General features: G+C 45.0%; 4 protein-coding genes across 4 annotated transcripts; all 4 read right to left on the bottom strand.

The window, feature by feature from the left end:
- Positions 1–5676: 5676 nt before the first annotated feature.
- LOC124663679 lies at positions 5677–6267 on the bottom strand. The gene is made up of 2 exons (XM_047201355.1): positions 5862–6267; positions 5677–5715 (listed from the first exon to the last, which is right to left on the bottom strand). Exons 1-2 carry the CDS (start codon positions 6265–6267, stop codon positions 5681–5683), a joined length of 441 nt encoding a protein of 146 aa, XP_047057311.1. The 3' UTR covers positions 5677–5680.
- A 3440-nt stretch (positions 6268–9707) lies between these two features.
- On the bottom strand, positions 9708–10710 carry LOC124663680. Its single transcript, XM_047201356.1, has 2 exons — positions 10408–10710; positions 9708–10373 (listed from the first exon to the last, which is right to left on the bottom strand). The coding sequence occupies exons 1-2, from the start codon at positions 10708–10710 to the stop codon at positions 9708–9710; spliced, it is 969 nt and encodes a 322-aa protein (XP_047057312.1).
- A 3684-nt stretch (positions 10711–14394) lies between these two features.
- Positions 14395–16515, bottom strand: LOC124660725 (glycine-rich RNA-binding protein 4, mitochondrial-like). Its single transcript, XM_047198541.1, has 5 exons — positions 16438–16515; positions 15667–15808; positions 15465–15533; positions 15194–15300; positions 14395–14899 (listed from the first exon to the last, which is right to left on the bottom strand). Exons 2-5 carry the CDS (start codon positions 15791–15793, stop codon positions 14708–14710), a joined length of 495 nt encoding a protein of 164 aa, XP_047054497.1. The 5' UTR covers positions 15794–15808; positions 16438–16515; the 3' UTR covers positions 14395–14707.
- A 4579-nt stretch (positions 16516–21094) lies between these two features.
- LOC124659798 (selenium-binding protein 1-like) lies at positions 21095–24731 on the bottom strand (the record flags this gene model as incomplete). Its single annotated transcript, XM_047197605.1, is given in 7 exon segments — positions 21095–21575; positions 22211–22483; positions 22575–22682; positions 22768–22999; positions 23334–23561; positions 23660–23855; positions 24630–24731. Coding segments are annotated over 7 exon segments (1424 nt in total), but the record flags the coding sequence as incomplete, so codon positions are not given.
- Between the last annotated feature and the right edge of the window lie 263 nt (positions 24732–24994).

Raw genomic sequence — 24994 nt, forward strand, 5'->3', positions numbered from 1 at the left:
AATTTTAAAGTACCCCCACAATACCTGAATCTGGGTAGGGCTTAACTGGAAACTTATGTATTTTAGTACGGGTTCCCTCTGAACAAGCGTCATAGGGGTTATGTCGAGGCTGCCTCCGTGAACAAGTGAAATGACGTGAAATGAGGTGAATGTCCGACCCAAGCCCTTTGCAGTTCCCATGATGGCGGTTTGCCATGGCTGGGAGGCCAAACTCATCGGGGGAGGTGTCTGTACTAGGGTATGTAATTGAAAGGTTATGATTGGTAGTCCGCACACTGAGTGTGATAAATCAGGGCCAGTTACCCCTGGCGGATTATTGCAAATATTGTGGCACAAGTGTACAACCTCTGCAGAGTGTTAAACTATTCGAATAGCCGCGTCCGCGGTCATGGACAGTTGGATGGCCATACTGTTCCATTGTCAGATGTTTTCAAAATGACTGGTGACTTGAAAGGTGAACTTGACTTGACTACCACCAAGTTGTGGGAATGACACTAATGTTCTCACTTGAGTAATTTTAGGCAAAGAAAGAGTTTTTGACTAATAAGTGCTTATGAAATAAAACTAACTTTGTGCAAATAAACCTAGAAGCTTAGAACCATGATTAGGGCTACTACTACTTCTATTAGTGATAGTTCGCGAGTATTTTAAAAGTACTCATGGCTTTATCCCTAGCTATTTAAATGGCCAGACTATGAAGAGGAGCACTCGTACCAGGAAGATGGACAGCAGGACGTCTATGATAACTAGGATCACCTCCTGACGTCAAGCGTTGCCTGTGAAACAGATGGACCGCTACTACGTTTCTTCCGCTATGTGTTTTGTATCTGATCTTTAGATCAACTGTTGTTTTAGGATTGGATCATGAGATCCCTTGTTGTAAGAAGATTATGGTTTGTAATGAATAATGTTCTGTGATATCAACTATTATGTCCCGCAAAAACAATATTTCTGGAATTGCGATGTATGGCATAATAGGCATCTGGAATTAAAAAATCCGGGTGTTTACAATCAGCAAGTGCATGATCTTAACCATGAAGGACATCAAAAGCACTAGTTCAACATCTTCAAAAGGAGCATTTCATCAGCAATAACTAGCTAACAATGTAGCACCAGTTAATGAAGCAGCACGTGGTGACACATCGGTGGAGGGGTTTGTTTGAGATAAGCCCAAGAGGCAATAATAAATTGGTTATTATTATATCTTTGTGTTTATGATAAATGTTTGCATCTCATGTTATGATTGTACTAACAGGAAACATTAATACTTGTGTGTTTTGTAAACATAACAGAGTCCCTAGTAAGCCTCTTGTTAAACTAGCTTGTTGATTAATAGATGATCATGGTTTTCTGATCATGAACATTGGATGTTATTAATAACAAGATCATATCATTAGAAGAATGATGTGATGGATACACACCCATAGTAAGCATAACATAAGATCAAGTCATTAAGTTCGTTTTGCTACAAGCTTTCAGATAAATAGTAACCTAATCCTTCGACCATGAGATCATGTTAATCACCAGCACCGAATGGATGCTTTGATGACATCAAACGCCACTTCGTAATTGGGTGGTTATAAAGGTGGTATTGGGTATTCTGAAAATATGAGTTTAAGCGCATGGATCAAGAGTGGGATTTGTACATCCAAATGACGAATAGATATACTCTAGGCCCTCTCGGTGGAATAGCATCCAATTAGCTTGCAAGCATGTGACTAGGTCACAAGCGATGACATATCACCGTGCGATAAAAGAGTACTTATCGGTAACGAGGTTGAACTAGGTATGGAGATGTCGATGATCAAACCTCGGATAAGTGAAGTATCGCGCGACAAAGGGAATCGGTAGTGTATGTTAATGGTTCTTTCCATCACGAAGTCATCGTTGAATATGTGTGAGCCATTATGGATCTCCAGGTCCCGCTATTGGTTATTGCTCAGAGATGTGTCTCGATCATGTCTGCATAGTTCGCGAACCGTAGGGTGACACACTTAAGGTTCGATGTTGTTTAAGTAGATATGGAATATGAGTTGGAGACCGAATGTTGTTCAGAGTCTCGGATGGTTTCAAGGACATCACGAGGAGGTCCGGAGAATAAGATTCATATAATGGAAGTCATCTCCCGAGGTTCGGGAAAAGTTTCGGTGTTTTGACCGGAGTTTCTAAAAGATTCTAGCGGGCCTCCGGTGGGCCCACCACCCTGGGAGGGGCCACATGGGCTAAGGGAATGTTGCGGGGGCCTCATGGGCCAGCTGCACCAGGCCCAAGAAGCCCAGCAGGCTAGCCCCCTAGAGATAAGATTGAATCCAGAAGGGATAAGATCAAATCCCTAAAAATTATGGTGGGAGACTTGGAGGAAGATTTCTTCCCCCTCCCAGCCAGCCCTAGGAGGAGGTGGGCCAAGGGGGCAACCCTAGTCGCACCCTCCCTCTATAAATAGAGGTGAGGGGGTGGACATTCACTTGCCCCTCCCCAACCCTAGCCACCACCTCTCCTCCCTCCTCCTTCTTCATGCGCTGGCTTAGGCGAAGCCCTGCAGGAATTCTTCTCCACCACCAACACCACGCCGTCGTGCTGCTGGGATTTCGAGGGGGTCTACTACCTCCGCAGCATGTTGTAACGGGGAGAGGGACGTCTTCATCGACTCCGTACGTGTGATCGAGTACGAAAGTGTTGCCGGATCGCAGCACCGGAAGGAACTTCTTCATTAACCACGAGATTGGATCTCGTTAAGTCTTTGAATCTTTGAGGGTTAGTTTCTCATCTATCTCGTTGCTCATATCTCATAGATTAGATCTTAGCTTTTCCATAGATTGGATCTTGGTTTTATTCGTTCTTGCGGTAGAAATTTTTTGTTTTGTATGCTACGAACCATTCAGTGGTATCAGAGTCGTACCTATACGTAGATCTATTGCACGAGTAGAACAAAATGCCGAAACCAATACAATAATCACTAAATATGTGTGAAACTGAATTCAACTGCATTATCCATTCTTATTATTTTAATCATGTCTTTGGGATGATTTCCTCTTAATTTGATAATTTGAGTGGTTAATTATTCAATGGCATGATTACATGTAGATAATAAACATGCATGTGATCATCTAGTAGATGCATCAAGTAGCACCATAAAGTACCTAAATGGTCCAGATAAAGATTGTATTGGACCACATATATCTCCTTGAATTCTTTCTAGAAAATTAAGTGACACATTTTTAACTTTGAGGTGGGATAGCTTATGATCAACATAATTGCCTTTATTTTTCTCATCATACCAAGGTGATTGTGCCTAGTCTTCAATTTATCAAGATTTTGAAGAACTATTTTGTGCGCAACATAAGATACGGGTTTGATGTATGTACAGTATAATCCGGATGAAAATGAGGGGAATTTTCAAGAGTTTGTTCCTCATATCCGTTGTTTTTTTTTTGCTAAAAGAAAATATTTTTTATCCATTCGGTCACCAAGTCCACTCAGTTTTCGGAATGAAGCTCGTTGATCACGTGTATAGGTGAGCACGCGATTGCCTAGTCAACACGTGTCTATCCATCTTACAGTTTTAAGAACGAAATCATTTGATTAGATATCTTTGAACTTATGAGAGTGCATATAGATTCGGGATACAAGAGTGCATTTTTTATTACAATAGTACTCCCTCCATCCGAGGAAGTTGTCTGATATTTGTTAAAATTTAGATATATCTAGACTAGGAGGAGAGAGTAGTAGCCATAGGGAGTGTGAATGTGGATCTTCCTAAACAAATTATTGATTTGTTACCACCTATTATAGTCATAACATCTTTATTTCTCTTAGTAAGAGTTTGGAAGTATTTTGTTTCCCTTAAAATTATGTTAGTAGTAGCACTATCCACTAAACACAATTCTTCTTCCATCTAATTGTTTTCTAAAAAATTTCTTTTTCTATCTTCTCTCCTTGGCATATTTGCTTATGACTAGAGTGAGAAGAAACAGAGAGATTGAAAGTCAACGAGTGATATCATTGATTGTAATCGTAGGTATTTATAGTCCCTGAACAGTCGGATGTACAATGTGTTTACAGTGTTTGTGTCTCTTTGAAAAAGGACACGATAGTTCGCTTTGCACAACGATTGGACAAAACTCAAATATTCTAACTGCTACTTGAACATACTAGGAATTTACTAACTGCTTTATTAGCCTAAAACCAACTCTAATTGATTCCTAACAATTATAAGAAAAGGGTTTGAACGAAAAATTTCTCATTTAGTATATAGTGTATGCGTTTATGTGATATACATAATATGAGCAACACATTCTCATCGGCCAGATCGTTGTATAGGACTGGCCCCCGGTCGGCAACACATTCTCATCCTCAGCCACATAAAAGCCCACAGAAGCATTGTTGCCACAAATGGTCCACAGCGCGCACTCGCTCGCCAGACGAGGCAAGTCCAGCTAAAAATTCTAGTGTCAGTCCAGCTAAAAAATATAAAAAGCACGTTGTGAATTTTTCCACAAGAACCGCTAGGTGTAGCCGGGATAAAATTTATTTTCGGACTGGCAAGATCTTTGCCTTTTCATCGATCAACAGAAGAATGTCCAGGGCCAATATTTTGCATAAGCACATCATCTCCTCGGAGGAACGTCCAAGATGCCACGCGCCATCAGAGGACCACAGACACCTATTCTTCACCTGTCCGGCCTCAGCAGCAGTTTGCAGCCAAACTCCACATCGATCCAAACCCTCATAGTCTCTCTCGGATATCTGGGCCACAACACTGCCTAATAACCTCCCACGATCGGTTTGGACTCTGTTGCTCTTGTCATCCTTTGGAAAATCTTGGATGCTCGCAATGCAAAGGTTTTCAGAGACATAGACCAATCTCAGGCAACAACAATTAGGAACGTTGTCTCTGATTTCACTCTGGTCCTACCGTTTTAAGCAAGCGGAACTGAAGGTGGACGCCGACCTGTGGCATGACCACCTATCTCATTGTAATCTATAAACTCTCTCAGAAGAATAGAGCGGGACATGAACCACAACGATTACATGTCATGGAGAACCAGGATGAAAATGGGTGTGGCAGAAAAAAAGCATGAAACTGAACTTAGTCTGTGCTTAGTTCTATCAGTATAACTTTTGGGTATCTAAAACATGTTAATTCTCCTGCAAAAGATCTTACCACTAGTCTCCAGTCTCCACTTAAGGTTGGGTACCCATTCTGTTTTGCTAGTCGCTGACTCGCGGGACGTTTGGAACCTGGAGCCAGCCCGATTCCTGGTTCCTGTTAAGCGACTTGTTACTAGCTGTTGGCTTGCTGATTTGCGTACTACTACTATATTTTGCCATTTTGGTGAACTTGCCATTACTTGGTTTTGTTGCGGTTGCAGAGCTTGTGGTGATGGCAGAGTATCGATCAATGAAAAGAACTTGTTCAGTAACAGTTGCCGAGAAGTACGTGTCTGCTTGAATGAATTAGCAGAGCGCAGTACAGCAATAACAAAACGAGATCCCTCCACCATAGCAATGATGATCGGTGAAGTTCTTAAGTATTGTAAATTGCTGCTACTACACGCTAGATAATAAAGCATTGGGAATACTGTAATTCTTCTGGTAAAAAAGTATGAAGTGCTATAAGCTGTGGTAAAGCCAGCCCCTGTGCGGCCTCTGTTTGAGCCAATGACACTGACGCGCCTGGCTACTTCTTCCGATCCTTCTTCTTCTGCTGCTTGGCTGCAGAAGATCAAACGGAGTTGCAGAAGTTCCCCATTAGTCAAGAATCAAGATTGCGCTTTGAGCAGACGATGATGAAACACGGACGTGGAAGAAGCCATCGCTGATTGGGGGAAATTGGTGAGGAGAGGAAGAGATTTATTTACCCAGCTTCCTCTTGGCGTCGGCCTTGGCGAAGAACTCCGCCCACTCGTCCGTCAGCACGAACACCGGCTCCTCCTCCTCCTCCTCCTCTTCCCCTTCTAGATAAACATCTTCTTGTTCCGCCTGCAGGGCCGGCTCCTCCGACTTCCTCGCCGCCTCTACCTGCAGTCCGGCGATTGGTCCTCCTTCCGGGTGCCAAGGCGCCGCGCTCGGCGGGTAGGGGAACAGCGAGTGGGGAGGAACCAACGACTGCTGGTGCTGCTGCTGGAAGTGGGCACAAGAGGCGGCGGCGGGAAGGAGGTGGGCGGTGTGGTGGCAGAGTTGGATGTGGATGTGGTGGTGGTGGCCGGGATCGAGACGGAGGTGGAGCCGGTGCTGCTGGTGGTGCGCAGGGTGCGGCGGATCCATGGTCTCGAGCCTGAGTGTTTGTGACGGCGACGCTGCTGCCGAGGATTTGTAGGGTTCAGGACTCATTAACCGGGTACTCCCTGTTCCCTGATTTGTATAGTACTACTGTATACAGTACTACCCCTATTCCACAATTTAAGTGTTTACTAGTATTACTTTTACGGAATTGCTAATTCTCAGCTAGCTGAGATCTAGCTTAGAGCTCAGTTAATTTTTTAACCGTTCGATTTAATCCGGTCAAGATTCATGTTACGCTGCGCGCGCGGCCGGCTGGCGTGTCTCTCGCCGTGTACCTACGCGGCTATCGTATACATCCATACAGGCCTATTGACTTGTCGCAACTCGCTAGCATTTCTTTTGTTTTGGCTCTAGGCGTGTTTGTGCTCTTTAATTAGCTTTTCCTTTCCTTCGTCTAGTGGACGTTCAAGAAATTGCTGTTTGTAATTCACATCAAGAAAAGTTATAGTCTGCACAGGAGCGGTTTGTTACTCAATTTTTTCAATGTTTTATTTTTATAATTTTGAATATAAAAGTATCTCAGTTGCATGTGCTATTGTAACTGAGTATTTTTTTAGTTGCAAGTAGTGTTGCAAGTGAGATTTTTTAAATTTAACGGTGGCTGCAGTTATTTTTTCTTAGTTGCAAACGGAGTTGCAACTGACATTTTTTTTCAGTTACAAATAGGGTTGCAACTTAGCTTTTATCAATTTACAACTGAAGTTGATTTTTTCTAATTGCAAATAGAGTTGCAATTGATTGTTTTTGTTTAAAAAAATAATGCGCGAGTGAAAAAAGTCTTAGTTAGAATTCATGTGGAATAGACAAGCTCTTAGTTGCAAGTGGGATTGCAACTGGCATTTTCTCCAGTTGCAACTAGGGTTGCAACTTACATTTTTGTCCAGTTACAACTAGAGTTGCAACTGAGATTTTTCTAGTTGCAACTCGGGTTGCAACTTTTTTTTTAAATTGCAAATGTCTTGCTAGAATTTTTTTGACACAAATATTTTAACTAGATTTTTTTTAGTCGCAAGTGAGATTATAACTACGATTTTTCTCACTTGTAAATAAGCTTGCAACTGATATTTTGTATAAAAATGAAGATGCAAGTGAGTTTTTTCTAGATTGTGATGGCTCGTAATTTAGGAGGAAAAAGTAGTTAAACATTAGACAAGAGATAATGGCCTAGTGCTTTTACGTGCACATACGAGATGGGAGAGACGCTAAGGCTGGTGCCAACGCAGGCTATAGCGCGGGCGATACCGCCCGCAGCAAGGCGGTAGCGGGGCGGTAGGCGGCGAGACGGTAGCGGCGGGCGGTGGTTCCACCGCCCGGCGGTAGGGGGCGGTACCGCCCGCCTATAGCCCGCGTTGGAGGCGAGAGCGGGGCGAGAGGGAGGCGATAGCGGTGCTAGTGGGGGCGGTAGGGAGGCGGTAGGGAGGAGAGAGAAGTGAGAGCTGGCACTATAGCCCGTGCACTGGCACCGTGGGATGAGAGTGAGGTGAGAGTGGGGTGATAGTGAGGATAAAAGCTGACGTGGTGAGGCTATAACGGATGATGCATTGGCACCGGCATGAGGAAATAACCGTGTGGCTTAGCACCTAGAGCGCTTCCTGGCACGTGGCACCGCGACGCCCAGACGAAACAAGAAACAAGGTTCATATACCGTACGCAACGTGGGTGACCTCAGCTGACTGAGAGTTAGCTTAACTCTCAGCTAGCTGAGCATTAGAGGGACCCTTACTTTTACTCCTTAGGATTCATAATAAGACAAGGGTTTGAAAGACAATTGGTTCATAAATATATATTGTACGAGTTTAGTAAACACTTACATTTGTATTTCGAAGTCTTAAAATATCCGAAACAAAATTCTAGAAGGAGCCAATGACGTATGCTACAATGGCGTTAAATCTCAATGCGAATTAATTTGTATTATAGGCTACACGAAATTAACAAAATCTGAAAAAAAATTATAGTCTTAAAATGTGCATTATTCACTACAAAAATTATCAGAATTTGTTATTTTTGTGTAGTCTAAAATATAAAATAGTTTGTATTGAGATTTTATACATCATTAGCTATATGTAGAATTTTGATTCAGTTTTTTTAAATCTTTGACATATGAATTCTGATTGTTTGCAAATAAAAGGCTACATGTAGCTCGACCTCTGTTTAAAGTTTTTCAGGAGTTTGTCAGCGGTGTGTAAATGTGTCGTATCTAGAGTGTTCGCTCGTGTGGCTCTGTTCTTCGGGTGTTCGTGTCTTCTGCTAGGTTTGGCTGTTGGTGAGTGTGGGTGGACGGTGATTGGGTGGGTGTGCCCTGTTGTTTATGTTTTCGACCGATTTTCTCTTAAAAACTGGACAGTTTCTTCTTCATTAATAAATAAGGCAAAGTTTATTAGCTCTGTTTCAAAAGAAACATAGAAGCATTCTTTAAATATTAAATCCAATGTCATGCCTGATTTTTATGTACTGTAAATAAAGTGCGTATTGACAGAGTTATTGAGGTGGATTGCTTGGAGCTTGTCAAACGTCTACAAGCTGAAGACATGGATCGTTCTATCCATATGGCCATGATTGAGGAGATAAAAACCTTGCTGAAGTCTCCACAAACTTATATTATTCATGTTAAGAGTTGTCAGCATAGTAGTAGCTATTTTATGACAATTTTTTCTAGAACAAACACTAGTACGGCAGTGTGGCTTTTCTTGGGTCCGGAGGGTTTAGCAGACACTTGTGAAAACATTGTAATTCCTGATGCCTTTTGAGTAATGCAAGTGTTTATCGCAAAAAGAAAACAGAGTAGCTGCTGATCGGACCTTGTCTTACAAGTCCTAATATGCCTTGCATTATGAAACAAAAAGAATACCAAGATTAGCTGTATAATATGTGACACTCTATGAAGTGATATTTTCACAAGAAAATGGTAAATAAGGGCACCCATGGTGTTCCTGTTGGTGCCTTCCGTTTCTCATTCTCCATTTTCTGAAGCTATTATGCCGAATTGCAACCATGGTGCCTAGGTCCATTGAGAAAGCCTCAGTTAAGAGAAGATGACGGATTTCATGTACAAATGAAGACATGGATCAATTGGACCATACAGGCATGTTCAGTTAATTTTCATTTCAGTGTCTTCTTGTTAGATAGAAATTCAGCTACATGGCAAACAGAAACATTTTTTCTTCTAGGGGTAGTAACAGAAGCTACTTCTCCTTTTCCATTTCAAATATGAAATACCCTCCAATTGTTTCATCCAACATTAAACTTGGCTATACAGGTGGAGTACGCGGTTAGCAACCCTAAGGGGATGCGCTTGATGAAAACAACTAGAATATACCTATATTTGGAAACTTAAACTTGGCCAAGACATTTCCCTTATTCTTCTAGTTCAGGGCATACAGATTTTGCATCCCAAAAAAGAAAAACTAGAGATCTTAGATTTACTACCAGGTATATTGGAGAAATGTATGCAGTTCCTTGTCCCTAGGCATCGACAATCCCTGATTTAACAACGGTTGTTGCACCTCAACAAGCTTAGGGCAGTCAGATATGTCAACATGTTGTATGGATGAAAGAGCAGCTTGTGATCCTCCAATGGATGCTAACTCGGAACAGTGACGAAGGACCAGGCATCTGACGCTTGTGCTGATGCAGTTCAGTGCAACGACCTCCACGTTGTGACAGCCTTCCAATTGCACAAGGATTAGAGAGGCAAGGTTCTCTAAGCAGGCCGGTCGAAATGACTTGTCAAGTTCGCCGCAGTAGCAAATGGAAAGTCGTTGGAGTGAAGGAGGCAAAACAATTGCTTCGCTTGGGCACACCAACTTCCAGCAGGAATGGATCTTGAGATCTTGGAGACAAACAAAACCCTCAAAACTAGAGACTGGCATCGACAGTAGACTTGTACACCACACGATCTCGATCGATTTGATGAATGGCAGATACTGCGGGCGCAAGAAGTGGTCAAGATTTGTCAGCTTACGACAGCTAAAAAGTCTTAAGCTAGCTAGGCTTGGAAGTGGGGAATGGCCACCACTGCTGCTTGCCTCCATGGCAACACCGTCGGCAAGAGTTGTGAGTTCTTCGATGCCAACCTCCCATAGCACCAGCTGATCAAGGGAGGGAAAGCGGATCAACAAATACCTGAGTGAGCGACACCGTGAAAGATGCAGATTTCTCACATTTTGGTAGGCTTTCAGGTTTAAACCAGCTTGGCGCAACATCGCCCCCAAAGCATTCGACTCTAAGTCGAACAATTCTTGAAGGAGGATGCAGCCCTTCAAAAACTTCGTTTTCAACCATCCTCCAGCCGCATGTCTGCACTCGCCACTCCAGTACCAACTCCTCGAGGTATTGCTTGTCGACAAGGCTAGCCTCCGTAGCTTCTGCCATACTCTGAACTCTACCAATATTTCTGATAGATAGCATCCCACTGAGCTGGTTCATGCCCTTCAGCTCACCGATTTTGCGGCCACTCACCTTTCCGACCCTAAAATAGCTCAAGTTCCGCAGACAAGACAGACTCCCAATTCCACTTATCTTAGATAACTCATGGGAGGACTTCACTGGCAGTGCCAGACGGCGCCAGTTGACTAGCTTTGTTTTTTTTTTGAAACGAGGCAAGACTTGCCATTTTTATTAATAGAGAAGTATAGGTGGTCAGTTTATTAACGGAAAACCGACCAAAAACCAGTACAAACACCCATGCCGACCGTCATGGAACACGACCGTCGCATGGGCAAACACAACCACCCTGGCAACCTACCGAAGCTGCACAAACACCACCTAGGCGAAGATCGTCGTCGAGGTTGCTCACCGGCGTCATCGTCATCACTCCGCACCCGCAGCGACTCCGACTTCCCCGAAGAAGCGACCAACAAAGAAGACCTTGTCGAAGCGGTACTGCGAGATTCAAGCTGGCCAACGCTAAACAGGTGGCTCCTCGTGTAGGGGAATGCAGCTCCGACTCGGATGACGAGCTCCGGCGAGGGGATGCGCAAGACCCGCGCCGAAGGTGAACTTCACCTGGACCGCCCCTTGAAGGTCATCGTACGCCGCCCAAGAGAAGACCTCGAAGAATATGGCAGCTCCGACTCCACAGCAACGGAAGACCAGCATGGAGGAAACTCGGACACGCCGGGCCAAGCCGACTAACAAGGTCTTGCCGCGACCAAACCATCACTCTTCAACGCCATCGTTGCCACATAAGCCGCCACACGGAACACCGACATCGCCGGTTGGACACCTGCCAACCGCGAAGTTGTGTGCGTCCAGCCCAAAGGAAGTGCAGATGTGATCGAGGTCTTGTAGACGACGCCCCAAAGGAGGTAAGCGATGTGAGACGACGCCCGTCGCCCGACCCAACAGGGCCAAAGCTTTCACCCGAAGAGCCTGATCCGAACTTGGAGGCCGAGGGAGCTCCACGGCAGTGCCTCCAACGAGGGAACAATGCCCGCAGGCGCAGCCACCGCCGGCCGGACATAGTCGGGCAGACTTTCGCCCGGAACTTCAAGGCCACCATCCCCACGCAACTGGCCGAAGCCAGCCTGCAGTTCCACCGGCCCGCACACACCTGCAACCGCGACCGCGCCATCGCGAAGCAGGGCCACCACAGACCTCGCCGCCGACGAAGTCGACAGGCCAGATCCTGCACGATCTGGCGACCACCTCCAGGGCTTTGTTACTCCCTCATGAATTGTTTGCAACCTTGTACGACTAGCATCAACTACTTGTAGGTTGTAAAGGCACCAGAACTTTTCGGGGAATTCTTGAATGCTACTATGAGATATATCAAGGTAGCGAAGACGATTCAGGACACAAAGGCTCTCAGGTAGCTTTACCAGCTTGCAGCCTTTCAGGCTCAAAAAGAGGATGTTAGAGAGCTGATTAAACCATGAGATCTCAACCTCAAATTTGGTTCCGAACCTAAGAGAACGCAATTTGTTCAGATTTTCGTGGCTTGTTGGCATTTTACTTAGAGCTGCATCACCCACGTCAACTGACATATGTCGAACTGTTTGTGGCATTCTTCTCAGGGTCTGATAGCTACTAGGATCTTGCAGCAAGAAGCACTCACCCACTGAAACAGACTGTGCCATGTCATGGATCAAGTCATGCATTACATATCTACTTAGCCCAGGGAACCTGTGATCAGCTTGAAGTAGAAACCAGCTACTTAGACCATCCAAATATCTACTCCCAACATCTTCAAGGCGCATGCTACCTGCTGGTGCAACAAAGCCGTGTGATGCCCAAAGGTCAATTATCTCATCTTTTTCGAAGCTATAATCCTTGGGAAACATACAGCATAATGCAAAGCATCTTTTAAGTTTCTGCGGGAGGTACAAGTAGCTCAGACGAAGGGCCGGTAATATCTCATTATCTTGATGTGCTAGCTCCCACAGTTCGCTGTTCTGGATACTACTCCAATGTCGCTCTGACAGCTCTGCATTCAACAAACGCCCAAGAGTTTTGGCAGCTAGAGGAGACCCGCACAACCTAGAGACAATGGAACGGCCAATTTCTTGCAGCTGAGGATACAACCGAGGACACTCTTTACCGAATGAGCACTTGATGAAAAAGTCCCAGTATATATCAGTAGGCAGGCCTTGCAGTTCAACAGCAGCTGCGGGCTCAGTGGTGGCAACAAGGTCGGCAACCGTTAGAGATCTAGTTGTCACTAGGACCATGCTGCCTTGACGTCCATGCCTCAGCGGCGCTGAGAATCTTGGCCATTCCTCATTGGCACTGGGCCATACAACATCGAGAACGAGAAGAAATTTCTCCTCTGTCAGCTGTTTGCTGAGTTCGACCTGAAGAGTATTCAAGCTTGCTAGTGAATCCAGTGCTTCAGCAGAGGTGTGCTCCAGAATTTCTTTGGTGACCCTTTTTATGTCGAAGAGGTCTGATACACAAACCCACATTCTCAGGTCAAAGTGGGCTTTCACTCTTGGGTTATTGTAGACTAGCTGAGCAAGCGTAGTCTTACCGACCCCGCCGTGCCAACTATTGGCAACACAGTAGGGGTAACAACTGCTCCACCATCGCAGGAGATTTGGCTCTCCTACTCGCTCCTCTCAATCTCTTGGCAGATGATCTCAGGATGGTGGGTGATACGCCCAGCAAACTGATCACCCGGCCATGTTCTTCTTCACGTCCAAACACCAGGGGATCGCTGAGCACTGAACTTGTCTCCGGCATGCGTGGCGCCTTGCCCAGCTGCATCGGCTCGACATTAAGACCCATAAAATTGAGTGCTCCCTCCATCTCACCGACGACCTTGTCGAGATTACTTTGGGCATCCTCTACTCTTGCTTTGCTGCGGCTGATCAAAACTCTTATACTGTTGAATAGGAAAGCCAAGAGTTGACCTGTGCTGCTTCTGTTGGTGTCGTCCCTCTTGTGCTGCAGCAGGTGGTCATCCAGCTCAAAGAGAAGATCTTCAGCGTCGTAGGTGGCGTCCTTGAGCTGCGAGAGCAGCACCACCAGGTTCACATCTCTGAACCTGCCCCACTCAGCGCGATCGATGAGGATGTGAGCCTTTGGAAAGCTGGCCCGGAGCCGTGACAGGTTGCTGCTCAGATCCGCTGCCTCCACGATGTTAGCGCCGGCAGAGATGATCTGCTGCACAGTTTCCATCAAGTCTTCTCCCTCCTCGCTCCCTCGTGGATATTGTTCCTGCTGAGCGCTGCACTACTGGAAATTGTGCAAGTGTACAATCAGTACAGCTGCAATGAGTGTGAGTGGGTCATGTAAGGTTTAAAAACCTTACAGCATCCATTGGTTCATAACACCAAACCAGTCTATTGTAATGCTACAAAGAACCATTCCAAGGTAGCTCAACAAACCCATGTGATGTCTCCCTATCAGTAGCACTGTAGCACCTGCTTATCTTGAAGCAAGATGCAATACACCAACAGCATACATTGGTTTTGCCTGCGATTGCATTTCCGAAGCCAGTAGCCACCTATTATCTGTGGCTAGTAGTTGTGGGAAAAAGTTTTTTGAAAACTATCTCTTCGGTAAAACAGAGTGTAGGATAAAAGATACAACAGTAGGTAACTTGTGAGCACCATTCTTCCTGTAATGTGTAACAACTAGAAGAGACATAAAAATATTGAACATTAGCGATTCTAAAAAAATCTCAATATTTGACTCTGAACATAATACTGGAGAATTTATGATAACTCTAACATACGCAATCATTCTCTACAAGTACATATGGCAATAGACAGGCATTGCCACAAACTTCATATGCTTCATCAGTCTCGCAAGCATACTCTTGCACCATCAGAAACAAACCAAAACTGAAAATACGGTAGAACCAGATCTGCCCCTCTAAGAGTTCCACGCAGATAACAGACAGGCATCAGATAGGTTCCACATAATCGACAAAGTGTCCTAAAAAGCTCATTATTGTAACTTCAGATAGTAGGTGATCTTCTCAGTAGGATTCCTGGCCTCCACCGAAGCCACGGTCACCACCACCACCTCCGTAGCCTCCTCCGCCATAGCCACCACCACCGCCTCCACGACCTCCACCATATCCACCACCGCCACCGCCATATCCGCCACCGCCTGCAGGTCTCTCTCTCTCATTGGCAAAATTCACACGGACACTCCGGCCTTCAAGTTCCTACAAGTATTGGGAAGGCAATTAGATCCTTGTGTCTAGTAAGAGACTAACATATATATCAGGCATAGGAAATTGGCTAAAGGCAGGCACAATACATTTAGAACATCCAAAACAAGGTAAAATACTATAATATTGTTTACTAGATAGTCTAATTTTCAAGTTGGCAGCACCTAAATGCCAGAGAAATGAGACACAGGCCTTAACACCATAAGTTACCAATTAGATTCTACAACAAACCTAACCTCCATCAACTCTACTGTAAAGCAGAAGAGCAGATATCAGATTCCTACTCACCTGACCATCCATGCCAGTTACAGCAGCCTTGGCTGCCTCCTCTTCTGCGAAGTTGACAAAGCCAAACCCTCTAGACCTTCCTGTCTCTCTGTCAGTGATCACACGAGCTGCAATATGAAAAACGTCAAGATCATGAAGCAATTACAAACTGAAGAGCATCAGATCAATTTTAGTCAGCTATTATCCCAATGCATGACAATGCGAAGTATTTACATTGCATCAAGATCTGAATGTTAATTTTGCTTGATAGTGAGATTTGATATACACTGACCTTCAGTTACCTCACCGAAGCCGCTGAACGCGTCTCTCAGCTTGCAATCATCGGTACCCCACGACAGACCTGTAAGAGGAAGACATAATAATAAGTCCCAATGACCTAGCCATGGTGGTGTAGAGAGGAAGACGTAGTAAGTCCCAATGACCTAGCCAAGGTTGTGTAGATGAACAATGAGAAAGTCGGCAAGGAAACTCACCGCCAACGAAAAGCTTAGAGGACATGTAGCGGGCAGCATTGAACAGCGCAGGAGCTGAGCCGGTTGGGGCACTGCTCGTCAAAGCACTCTGCCTCAGAAGGCTTCCGAGCTTGTTGAAAGCCGCCATGGAGGAAAACTGAACCTGCACCGGTACATAATGGTCAGTTCGGGAACAAACAGAAGGGCCGAATGGGGTAACCACTAGCAATCATTGCCATTAATCTTAATCTGCAGGTACAAACAGCAAATTTCCCAAATTCTATGCTTCAGTACATAACATGCATCTAATCTTCCATGAGTCAAGACACACGACCCTCATACGGCTACCACAACAGAGCCAGACCGAAACAAGATTAATAATCCGGGCCAAACCGAAACAACTAGATGCTACGAATAGCAAGAGATCAGAGCGCCTCGCCTATTTTAGACAGAGATCCCAGCCAAATAACATGTTAAGAGTCAAGACATCCACTCCAAAACTTGCAAGTCGTACTAAGAAGACAAAGATCACAAAAATTGCCCAACCAAACCTAACAAAATCGACCTCCCTGGCCCCTCTCTGCTACCCAGACCGCACGAATCGAAGACCAACAACAACACGCCTACGAAACCCTACCACCTCCTCTAAAAACCAAAGACAAGACGATCCCCAATCTCTTTCCAAGACTAATAACAGCAACCAACGGTCAATCTAGAGCAATAGAAGGACGGATCACGCCCAGATCCGCCAAGATCAGGCGGGGGAGGACCAGGGGAAGAGGGGGGCCGTACCTGATGGCGGCGGAGATGAGATGGGAGGAGACGGCGGGTGGAGGGGAATGAGACGGGGGGGAGTGGGGGCTGGGGTTTAAGAGGGGAGAGGCGGCGGCGGCTAGGGTTTTGCGGTGCGGCTCGTGCAGTTGCGCGCACCACGTACCAGGCTTCCAAAATATCTGGTGGCGTCGAATGGGAACTATCTGGTGGGCTCGTGGTGGGCTTGGATAACGGTGGTGGATAGGAATGAGCAGGCTACGGGCATTCCGCTTGTGGGCACGCACAGGATAAACGATATCCCCTCCCCCTTGCCCTGCTCTCCAAGAAAACACATTAACAGAAAAATTAGCATTCACTCCTCCCTCAAAAAAAATTCACACTTTCCTGGTTTTTTCAGACAAAAATCACGTAATTAATATCGTGACGATATCAATTACATCGAGTTTGCAACAACGTATTGTCCTAGAGATATTACAGATGCACACGGCGTACAAAAAAATTACTCCATTCGTCTATAAATAAGTGTCTCATTTTTGTCTACATACATCCGTATCTAGATGCATTTTAAATAGAGATATATTTGTATCTAGATAAAGTTACAACACCTATTTTTAAACGGAGGGAGTACAATAAAAGAAAAGTTTCTTTCCCGGACTCTCTGTGCCTGATCAGGATTCAGGGCCCTACGGCCGTGTGTGATTTCATCGAGCGAAGATGAAACGTCCAGTGGCGTAGTGGCGTGCTTGCTAACGGCTGGACCTGGCTGTATGTGTATGATGCATAGATGGGCCTCTTCTTTTTCTTCTAGTCTACTCTATACATATTAGATATGGGCCCCTAGTTTGGCTGGGCCCAAGACCGTCGCACTTCTTGCCCTGGGCCAGAGTCGGCCCTGCCCATGGATATGTGATGCACCAAAGAAGAATCTCTCCTATAGTGGATTATGGGGGAGCAATCCACAATACATCAAGCAAGCACAATCAAGAACGGTGTCCCATCCTTGTTGCGGTCAAGATTATCATCATCGAGCTCAAGTGGAATGCGCAAGATTAAGGTTTGCTCTCGATAGGGTTTCTTTATCACCGGTCTCGTGGTTTAGTTGAGAGACCGGTTTATAGGCTAAGTGTCGTACTATCAAGGGGCTCTCGAGTAAGTAACTCGATCGTATCGTTCGGAGTGCGGTCAAACCTTTGCAGCCTTGCATCATATCTCTTGGTTGTTATTTGGATCTTATCCATGTGGTGTATTAGAGCTTGTGGTTATTTCCATGACAAGCTCTAGTTCATAAAAAACAGATTTCGTATATATCATTTGTTGTGTTTTTGATTTTGGAGTTTTTCTCGATTCTCCGGGTTTAGAGGGTTCACTCTAAAAGTTATAGAAAATCATCCCACACTAGTTTTCATATTTTCACTCTTTTGGGGGTAGATCTTGTTGTCCTCTTTCCAAGAAAATTGGTTTCATGTCGATCGGAGTTTCCAAACTCTAGATTTTGTGGTTTTAAGTTTTTCTCTTTTTTGGATAAAGAAGAAGGAAAAGGAGGAAGGGCACGGCCGGTACCTCCACCGGAGCATGGCCGGTACCTCCACCCTTGGTACCGCCCCTGGTACCGCTAAAGAGGTTTGCTTACAGTATAAATTCTAGGGTGTTGGGCGCGTGGCCGGTACCGTGACCCGTACCGAGGCCGGAGGTACCGCCCGGGATCGGCCGGAGGTACCGCCGGAGGTACCGGTCCCCTCCTCCTGCACGCTGCTTGTTCCCTCCGCTGCTTGCTGCACACCGGTGGTACTACCGCCCCTAACTGACCGGTACTACCGGCCATGAAGCCCCCAACGGGCAGATTTTTTAGGCCACCTATTTAAGCCTTCTTCTCTCTCTTTTTGGGTTGCTTCTTCTTCCTCCTCTCTCTCAAGCTTCTCTCTCCACCATTGTTGTTCATATTTGATCTTGAGATCTTTCTCCCCTTCCAATGATTCTTGCATCTACTTGAGAGAAAGATTGAGGAGATCTAGATCCACACTTTGACCAAACCAAATTATCTCTTTGTGAGTGAATCTTTGGGATCTAGATCTTGGGAAACTTTGTTTTCTTATCTTGTTCTTCCTGTCTTATTCCCCCAATAGCTTTAGTAGCTTTGTGAGTGAAGGATTTGGGCATCTTTGTGGTGTTCTAGCCATTGCATTTGGTGCATCGGTTTGACTTCTCCGCGGTGATATGTGGAGATGAAAGTTCGTGAGATATTCACTTCGGGAGCTTGTTCCCGGAGCTTATTCATCTTGGGTCTTTGGACCCTAGACGATTTAGTGGTCTTTGTGGTCTTTGTGGTGTCCTTGGGGACTTCAATTAAGTTGTGGAGATTCTTCAAGGGCAAGGCCTTTGTGCCGATTTATTGGGAGCCTCCAATTAAGTTGCGGAGATAGCTCCAAGAGTGTGAACTTCGGGATACATCGTTGTCTCCGCGTCATTTCGGTTATTCCTATACCCAAGCTCTTTACTTATGCACTTTATTTTGTGATAGCATTCGTGCTTGAAGTTATATATCTTGCTATCACATAGTTGCTTGAATTGCTTAGCATAAGTCGTTGGTGCACATAGGTGAACCCTAGTTATATATGTTTTGTGTTTGACAAATTAAACGCTAGTTTTATCCCGCATTTGTTAAGCCATATTCGTAAAAGTTTTAAACCGCCTATTCACCCCCTCTAGACGGCATCTGTGTCCTTTCAGCCACCTCTTACGATACTGTTGCTCCAAGTCACGAATCACCAAGTCAATCCCTCGTCGATGCAAATACTCAAATCACCATTGCTAGTCATGAGATTTCTGCTTCCATGTCATTCTCACTATACCATGGAACGAGAAAGCGTACCCCATCATGGTAACAGCTAGCAGAGCTTCGTAGTGCTCCCTTTGAAACCAAGCGGTCAAAGAAAAACATGGGTGCGCATAAACTAATCCCACCGATCCAGAAATCTCCAAGCATGAATCATCTAGTGGAGTTCGCTGGCGGAGCCTTCCGGAACACAACACTCCAGCCAGGTCGTGGGGACATGCATCCCACAGATCATCATGTTGGTGTGAGTTGAAACATTAGAACCGCCACCTTTATTCAAGCCGAGCTAGTAGCCCCCACGCCACCCACCGACACCATGTTAGATCTGCCGATCCGAACCTCACCGGCCATGTCAATCGAGGAAGAAGACGGCAGAACAGAGGCGATCTTCCGCAAGATGTCGTGAAGGGTAGATCAAGGGGCTACTCATTGGGGTGGGGGAGGGGCATCCGGAGTCGCCCCGCGCGAGGCGAACCGGGAGGGAGGGGAAGGGAGGGAAGGAGGGAGGCCAACAACAGCGGCTAGAGGCAGCGGCGCTAAGATCCAATCGCCGGGTGTGTGTGCGTGGGAGTCTGAACTACACATACACTAGTAAGGAATATCAAAAATATACATACACTACCATGAAAACTAAGAAGTGCAATTGACATAAAAATAAATATGCCAACACCTATCAATAAAAAACCTAGTTTCAATGACATTGACGCGATGTGCATGGAGGTGGAAATGGCCCGTACTTCTTTTAGACGGTTTGAACCTAATTTGGTTTAATTTTCCTCTACAAAAATTACATCCACGGAACACTCATGACTCTCCTCTGTTCCGATACTGGCGAGCAAAGAGAGTCACGCTTCCCTAATCTCTCAAAATGATATCTTTATCTAACAATTATGTTATCATGGAACCATTCCACGGTGCTCCCGCTATGATGAGGTATGTAAACTTGGCATCCGCTTGGGAGGTATAGATTTGTGAGGCCACCAAGTGAACTGACGATCATCGTGTGTTTTTTTTTGGGTTCATCATCGTATGTTTGACTAGACTTGAGCATATGCAGCATGGATCGCCCCAAGCCCAACATCTTGGGTGAGCTCGGGTTCCAGCTTTTGTCCAAAGCTCAGCCCAAAACTTGGAAAAGCTAAAAATAATTAAATATAGTATACTATTATAATAGGTGTATTGCATTTTGTACTCCAAATAATTATATTGTATTTTAAATAGAGAAATCTTAATATTTTAATTTCCCATGTCACGTTTGGCCCGGTTTGGCATTTTTTATCTAGCCTTTTCAAATCCTAGCCCAAACCCTAGCCAGAACAAGGTTTCACATGTCTCTGCATGATTAAATGAAATTGTTTCACTTGGCTGATTTGGTGGGCAATTCACCTTCTGCCAACAACTTTGTATACAGCAGGAAAATTGCATGATAGCGGCGGACGACAAACATCCAACGACACCACGACGTAGGCCATGGTGGAATGGACATTAGCCAAGAGAATAACATCATTTTCAATTTTCAGAGCTTTGAACGCTAAAACAACATCATAAAAAGTTTTGTCATCTGTGAGTAGCCTAAAATACAAAGTTTTTCACATTAAAATTGTGCATGCTTTTAGTTTTTTTAATTTACTACGATTCTCAAATTTTTGACATTTTTTTTTAGAAAAAAAAAGACTCCATGGAGCTTGGCCTCCATTTGCAATTTCGGAAAGTGCAAGTGTATGTTAATTTGGTTCCAGCTCGACCATATGTTGGGCTAAATTGCAGGATCCATAAGCATACTCTGTTCGATGAAATTCTTTCAAGCAGAGGATGCTAAAGGTCTTCAACACTGTCAGAAAATTCAGGATCGGAGACATCTCTTATTAGGGTTCAAATCTCTAATGAAGCCAATGTTAAGATGTTCTATCTGAACTTATTCCAACTGATATCACATCACAGACAACACAGCGGGGAAGAAACCATCTTAATTAATTACAGCGAACTCAACACCATGGATCTCCAACTGCATGCTTGGCTGTATGCCAAGCCCTTCATCTTAGATCCATATATCAGAAGTGCAGTCTCCGCCAGGATATCTCATCTCATGTGCCAAAGAGGGACCTTCAGGCTCAGTGCCGAAATCCACAAAGAAGTTGGGGTTGATAGCCAGCCCTCCTTTCTCTGTGTCGACATCGATCTGCAACATGTGAGAGCCCTTCCTGAGAAGATCAACACCGTAGAACTGCTCATCCCATCGGCTGAAAAGAGAATTGGTAACATAAACCCTCTTGCCATCCAAGCTCAGTTGAATCATCTGTGGTCCACCTCTAAGTCGATTCCCCTGATTATAAGAAACACGGTAGGTCAGAGTAATGCTGAGCGACGAGAATTTTTTTAAAAAAAAATGTGTTATACTTGAGCAGATATTTTAGCTTAATTGGATCATTCGGTTTAGTTCAGAAAAAAAAAGTACGGGCTCCTTTGATTCAAAGGATTTGCATAGGAATTGTGTAGGATTTGGTTCCTATGGGAAAAATTCCTATACATGTTGTTTGATTCATAGGAACCAATCCTATAGGAAAAATTCCTATAGGAATCTTGTAGTGTAATTCCTATAGGAAAAAAGCATTAGCTCATACCTCATGGAAAAATTCCTTTGCTACAATCAAACAAACTTCATCTTCCTATAGGTTTCTAGTAGACATGCCATTCCAATCCTATACCTTTCCTATTCCTATGATTTTCCTATCCTTTAAATCAAAGGAGCCCTACATGGTTCCAATCTGGATGAAATGTGTTCAGATATGACGATGAGCTACATAATTTGCCACTTACATATCAGTTGAACTGTGTGTAACCACTACAGAATTGTAACTCTCAGAGGTGGTTATTTTGTGCAAGGTAAACAATATGTTCTCAGGGTGGTAAATTAACTACCGAGCTATGAAGATTTAAGAGGAGTAATACAAAGCTTACCTTGACTTGGGGGACAGTATACTGCTCTTCCTTATCATCATCGGTCACGAAGACGGCATCACTGCCCTTCTGAAGAAGCCCACCTACAAATACTTGTCCAGCCAACACAGGCTTTGCAGGGTCCTCAATGTTGTATTGTCTGATATCCCCATGAAGCCAGTTCACCAAATAGAGATAGCGGTCATCAAGGGACAGAACAAAATCAGTTATCAATCCTGGCATTTCAGGCAACATCCAGTTGCGCACCTTCAATGGTTTTATGGATATAGCGACCTACAAAGACAAGCATACTTTGTTTGCATAAGATGGAAAAACTTAACTACATATGAAAGAAGTAGGCATTAGCATGCAGCTGTGAACATACCTCATGACTCCATGATCCATCTGCAGTTTTGAAGAATCTCACCATGTTGCTTGTTAAAGCACAACCAACATAGCCAGTGTCCTTTGATGGGTCATGTAAAAACCTTACCTGCAAAGAAGGCAAACACAGAACTACGGTTATGTGATTTTACGGCAGTATTATTACAGTCCTAATCTTAGTAATTGATACACACCTCCAATGGAAGAAGGCCTGTACTGCCTAGATCCAGTGTCTGCTTGAGCTCACCACCAGGCCAATCATACACGTGCAGGTGCCTTCCATAGAGACCATCCTGGACATGCTGAAGATCAAAACCTGTCCTGAAAGCTGCCGGGGCTCCCCATGACGAACTAATCATCGTCTTGTGACGAGGCTGGTACCAGAAATCATAGCCAAACAAGGGGCTATGACCTGGCTTCTCCCAACTACAAGTAACAAATAGTTGATTAATTAATACAATGGTAATGGCAAAAAAAAGAACTGTCTGTTTCTCAAAAACCAAATCATCAACAATAAAGTTTTATCAAAACTGAAAATAAAGTAAATCAGCATGCGGTGGTTTGAAACTGTTTCTGATATGCATTATTAGCATGAGGTGGTTTCATGGTATGTATTAGCATGAGATGGTTTTGTGATAAATTGATAATGGATTACAGTAGTATGTAAATTTGATCTTAGATTACAGTGTGCAAATTTGCTAATAGATTACAGTATGTTTAGAATGTTAATATTGCCCAAATTGTGTAGAAATAAACTTACCGTCCTTTGACGTTAAATTCTGAATCCAACAGCAGAAACCCATTTCCAGCAGCATTTCCCTCCTTGTCTCCCAGGCAAGAAATCATAATGTCGCCAGTTGCGAGGCAATGGGATGTGTGAGGGAACCCAAGCCCAGTCTTCTCAGCGATGTCCTCAGCCTGGACAACCTTGTGCAATGCAGGCGCCCTCGGATCCGTCGCCGTGTCAACCACATACACACGACCTGACCTGTGAACAACCACCGGAGCAGCATTACAAACTCGATCAGGCGTGCACTTGACACCAACTCAAATTCAACCATCTGATCACCAGCACATCACACTCACAGCAACGAAGGAAGAATCAGGAAGCGCCTGCTGGTGGACGGATCGCCATGGCACGAGCTGCAGGCGTTCCAGCCAGAGTGGTGCAGCTCGTCGCCGATGTGGGTGGCCGGGAGCCTGTGGATCACCTGGGAGTAGGTCGCGGAATTCGGGTCGACGTCCACGGTGGCCAGGTAATCTGGCTTGTTAATTCCAGTACCTGCATATAAGTTCATACAGAACCCATCAACAAACAGTTCCTGGCACTAAGTACAACACAGAACGCCAACACCTCATCTTCACATGGTTTGCTCTGGGTTCAGCAACACTCATGAAGAAGATGCCATGTGAGCCTCAGGTACAGACAGAGACTGACTAGATCACTAGATGGTTCTGAAGCAAATTTATCCAGTTTGGACTCTTGTGTAACAGATATTGTCATTTTCTTCCATGGACGATGGAGTTAGAATAGCCTATCAATTCGGTTATCTGTTAAGCTCGCGGGGTAATTAACTCGAGTTATACGTACTCCAGTGTTTTCAGTTTCCACCGAAACAAGAAAGCATCGAAAAAGTCGTTTATTTAATTGAGTTGAAGAAGAGCTGGAGATCTGAAGTACAAATGCTTACTACAAAAGCTCAAGTACTGCTTTATTATATTTTTAAAGCTTTCTCTGTTCTAGCTGCAGGCTAAATTATGAATGGTCGGTCATTGTCGTCGTATTAAAATAGCTCCCTGAACTAAATTAAGCGCTCTGTCCATCACCATCCCGTGCAGGACAAGTGAGTAGCGATACTCTACTTTACGCCCTATCAAAGCAAACAAATTAAATTAGTGGTAGTAACTCCCAATTGCTCGTCCGAGATCTAGGCTCAGTTCACAGCGCAGGGCCGCTTCAGGTGTGTTTGTGTGAGCGAGCGTCCCCCCTCGTCTTGGCTAGCGGCCGGGGTGGATGGATTCATCGTGGATGGAGTAGGTAGCAAAGAAAGCGTACCATTGTAGACGCAGGTGACGTAGAGGAGCCCCTCGCGCGGGCCCTTCTCCATGGCCTCCCTGGGCGTGGCGTACCCGGGGCCCTTGGCCGCGCAGCACCCCGCGCCAGCGCCGTTGGCCTTCGCCGGCGCCGCCATGTCGACCGCCGCTCCGGCCATCTGTGATCCCAGTGAGCCGGTGGGGAGTGCGGCAGGATGCGGGGAGGAAACGCCGAGCTCGGCGGCTGACTCACCGGAGCTGAGAGAAGAAGAAGAGCAGGTTGGTTTTCTTTGTGTGTCAGGCAGGGACAGTGCGGAGCTGCGGGAACGGTGGTTAATTATAGAGGTGGCGGCCACGTGTGCGGAGCGGGCGCCGCGAGCCGCGCTT

The sequence above is a fragment of the Lolium rigidum genome, chromosome 6 (assembly GCF_022539505.1).
Source record: "Lolium rigidum isolate FL_2022 chromosome 6, APGP_CSIRO_Lrig_0.1, whole genome shotgun sequence".
Lineage (NCBI taxonomy): Eukaryota > Viridiplantae > Streptophyta > Magnoliopsida > Poales > Poaceae > Lolium > Lolium rigidum.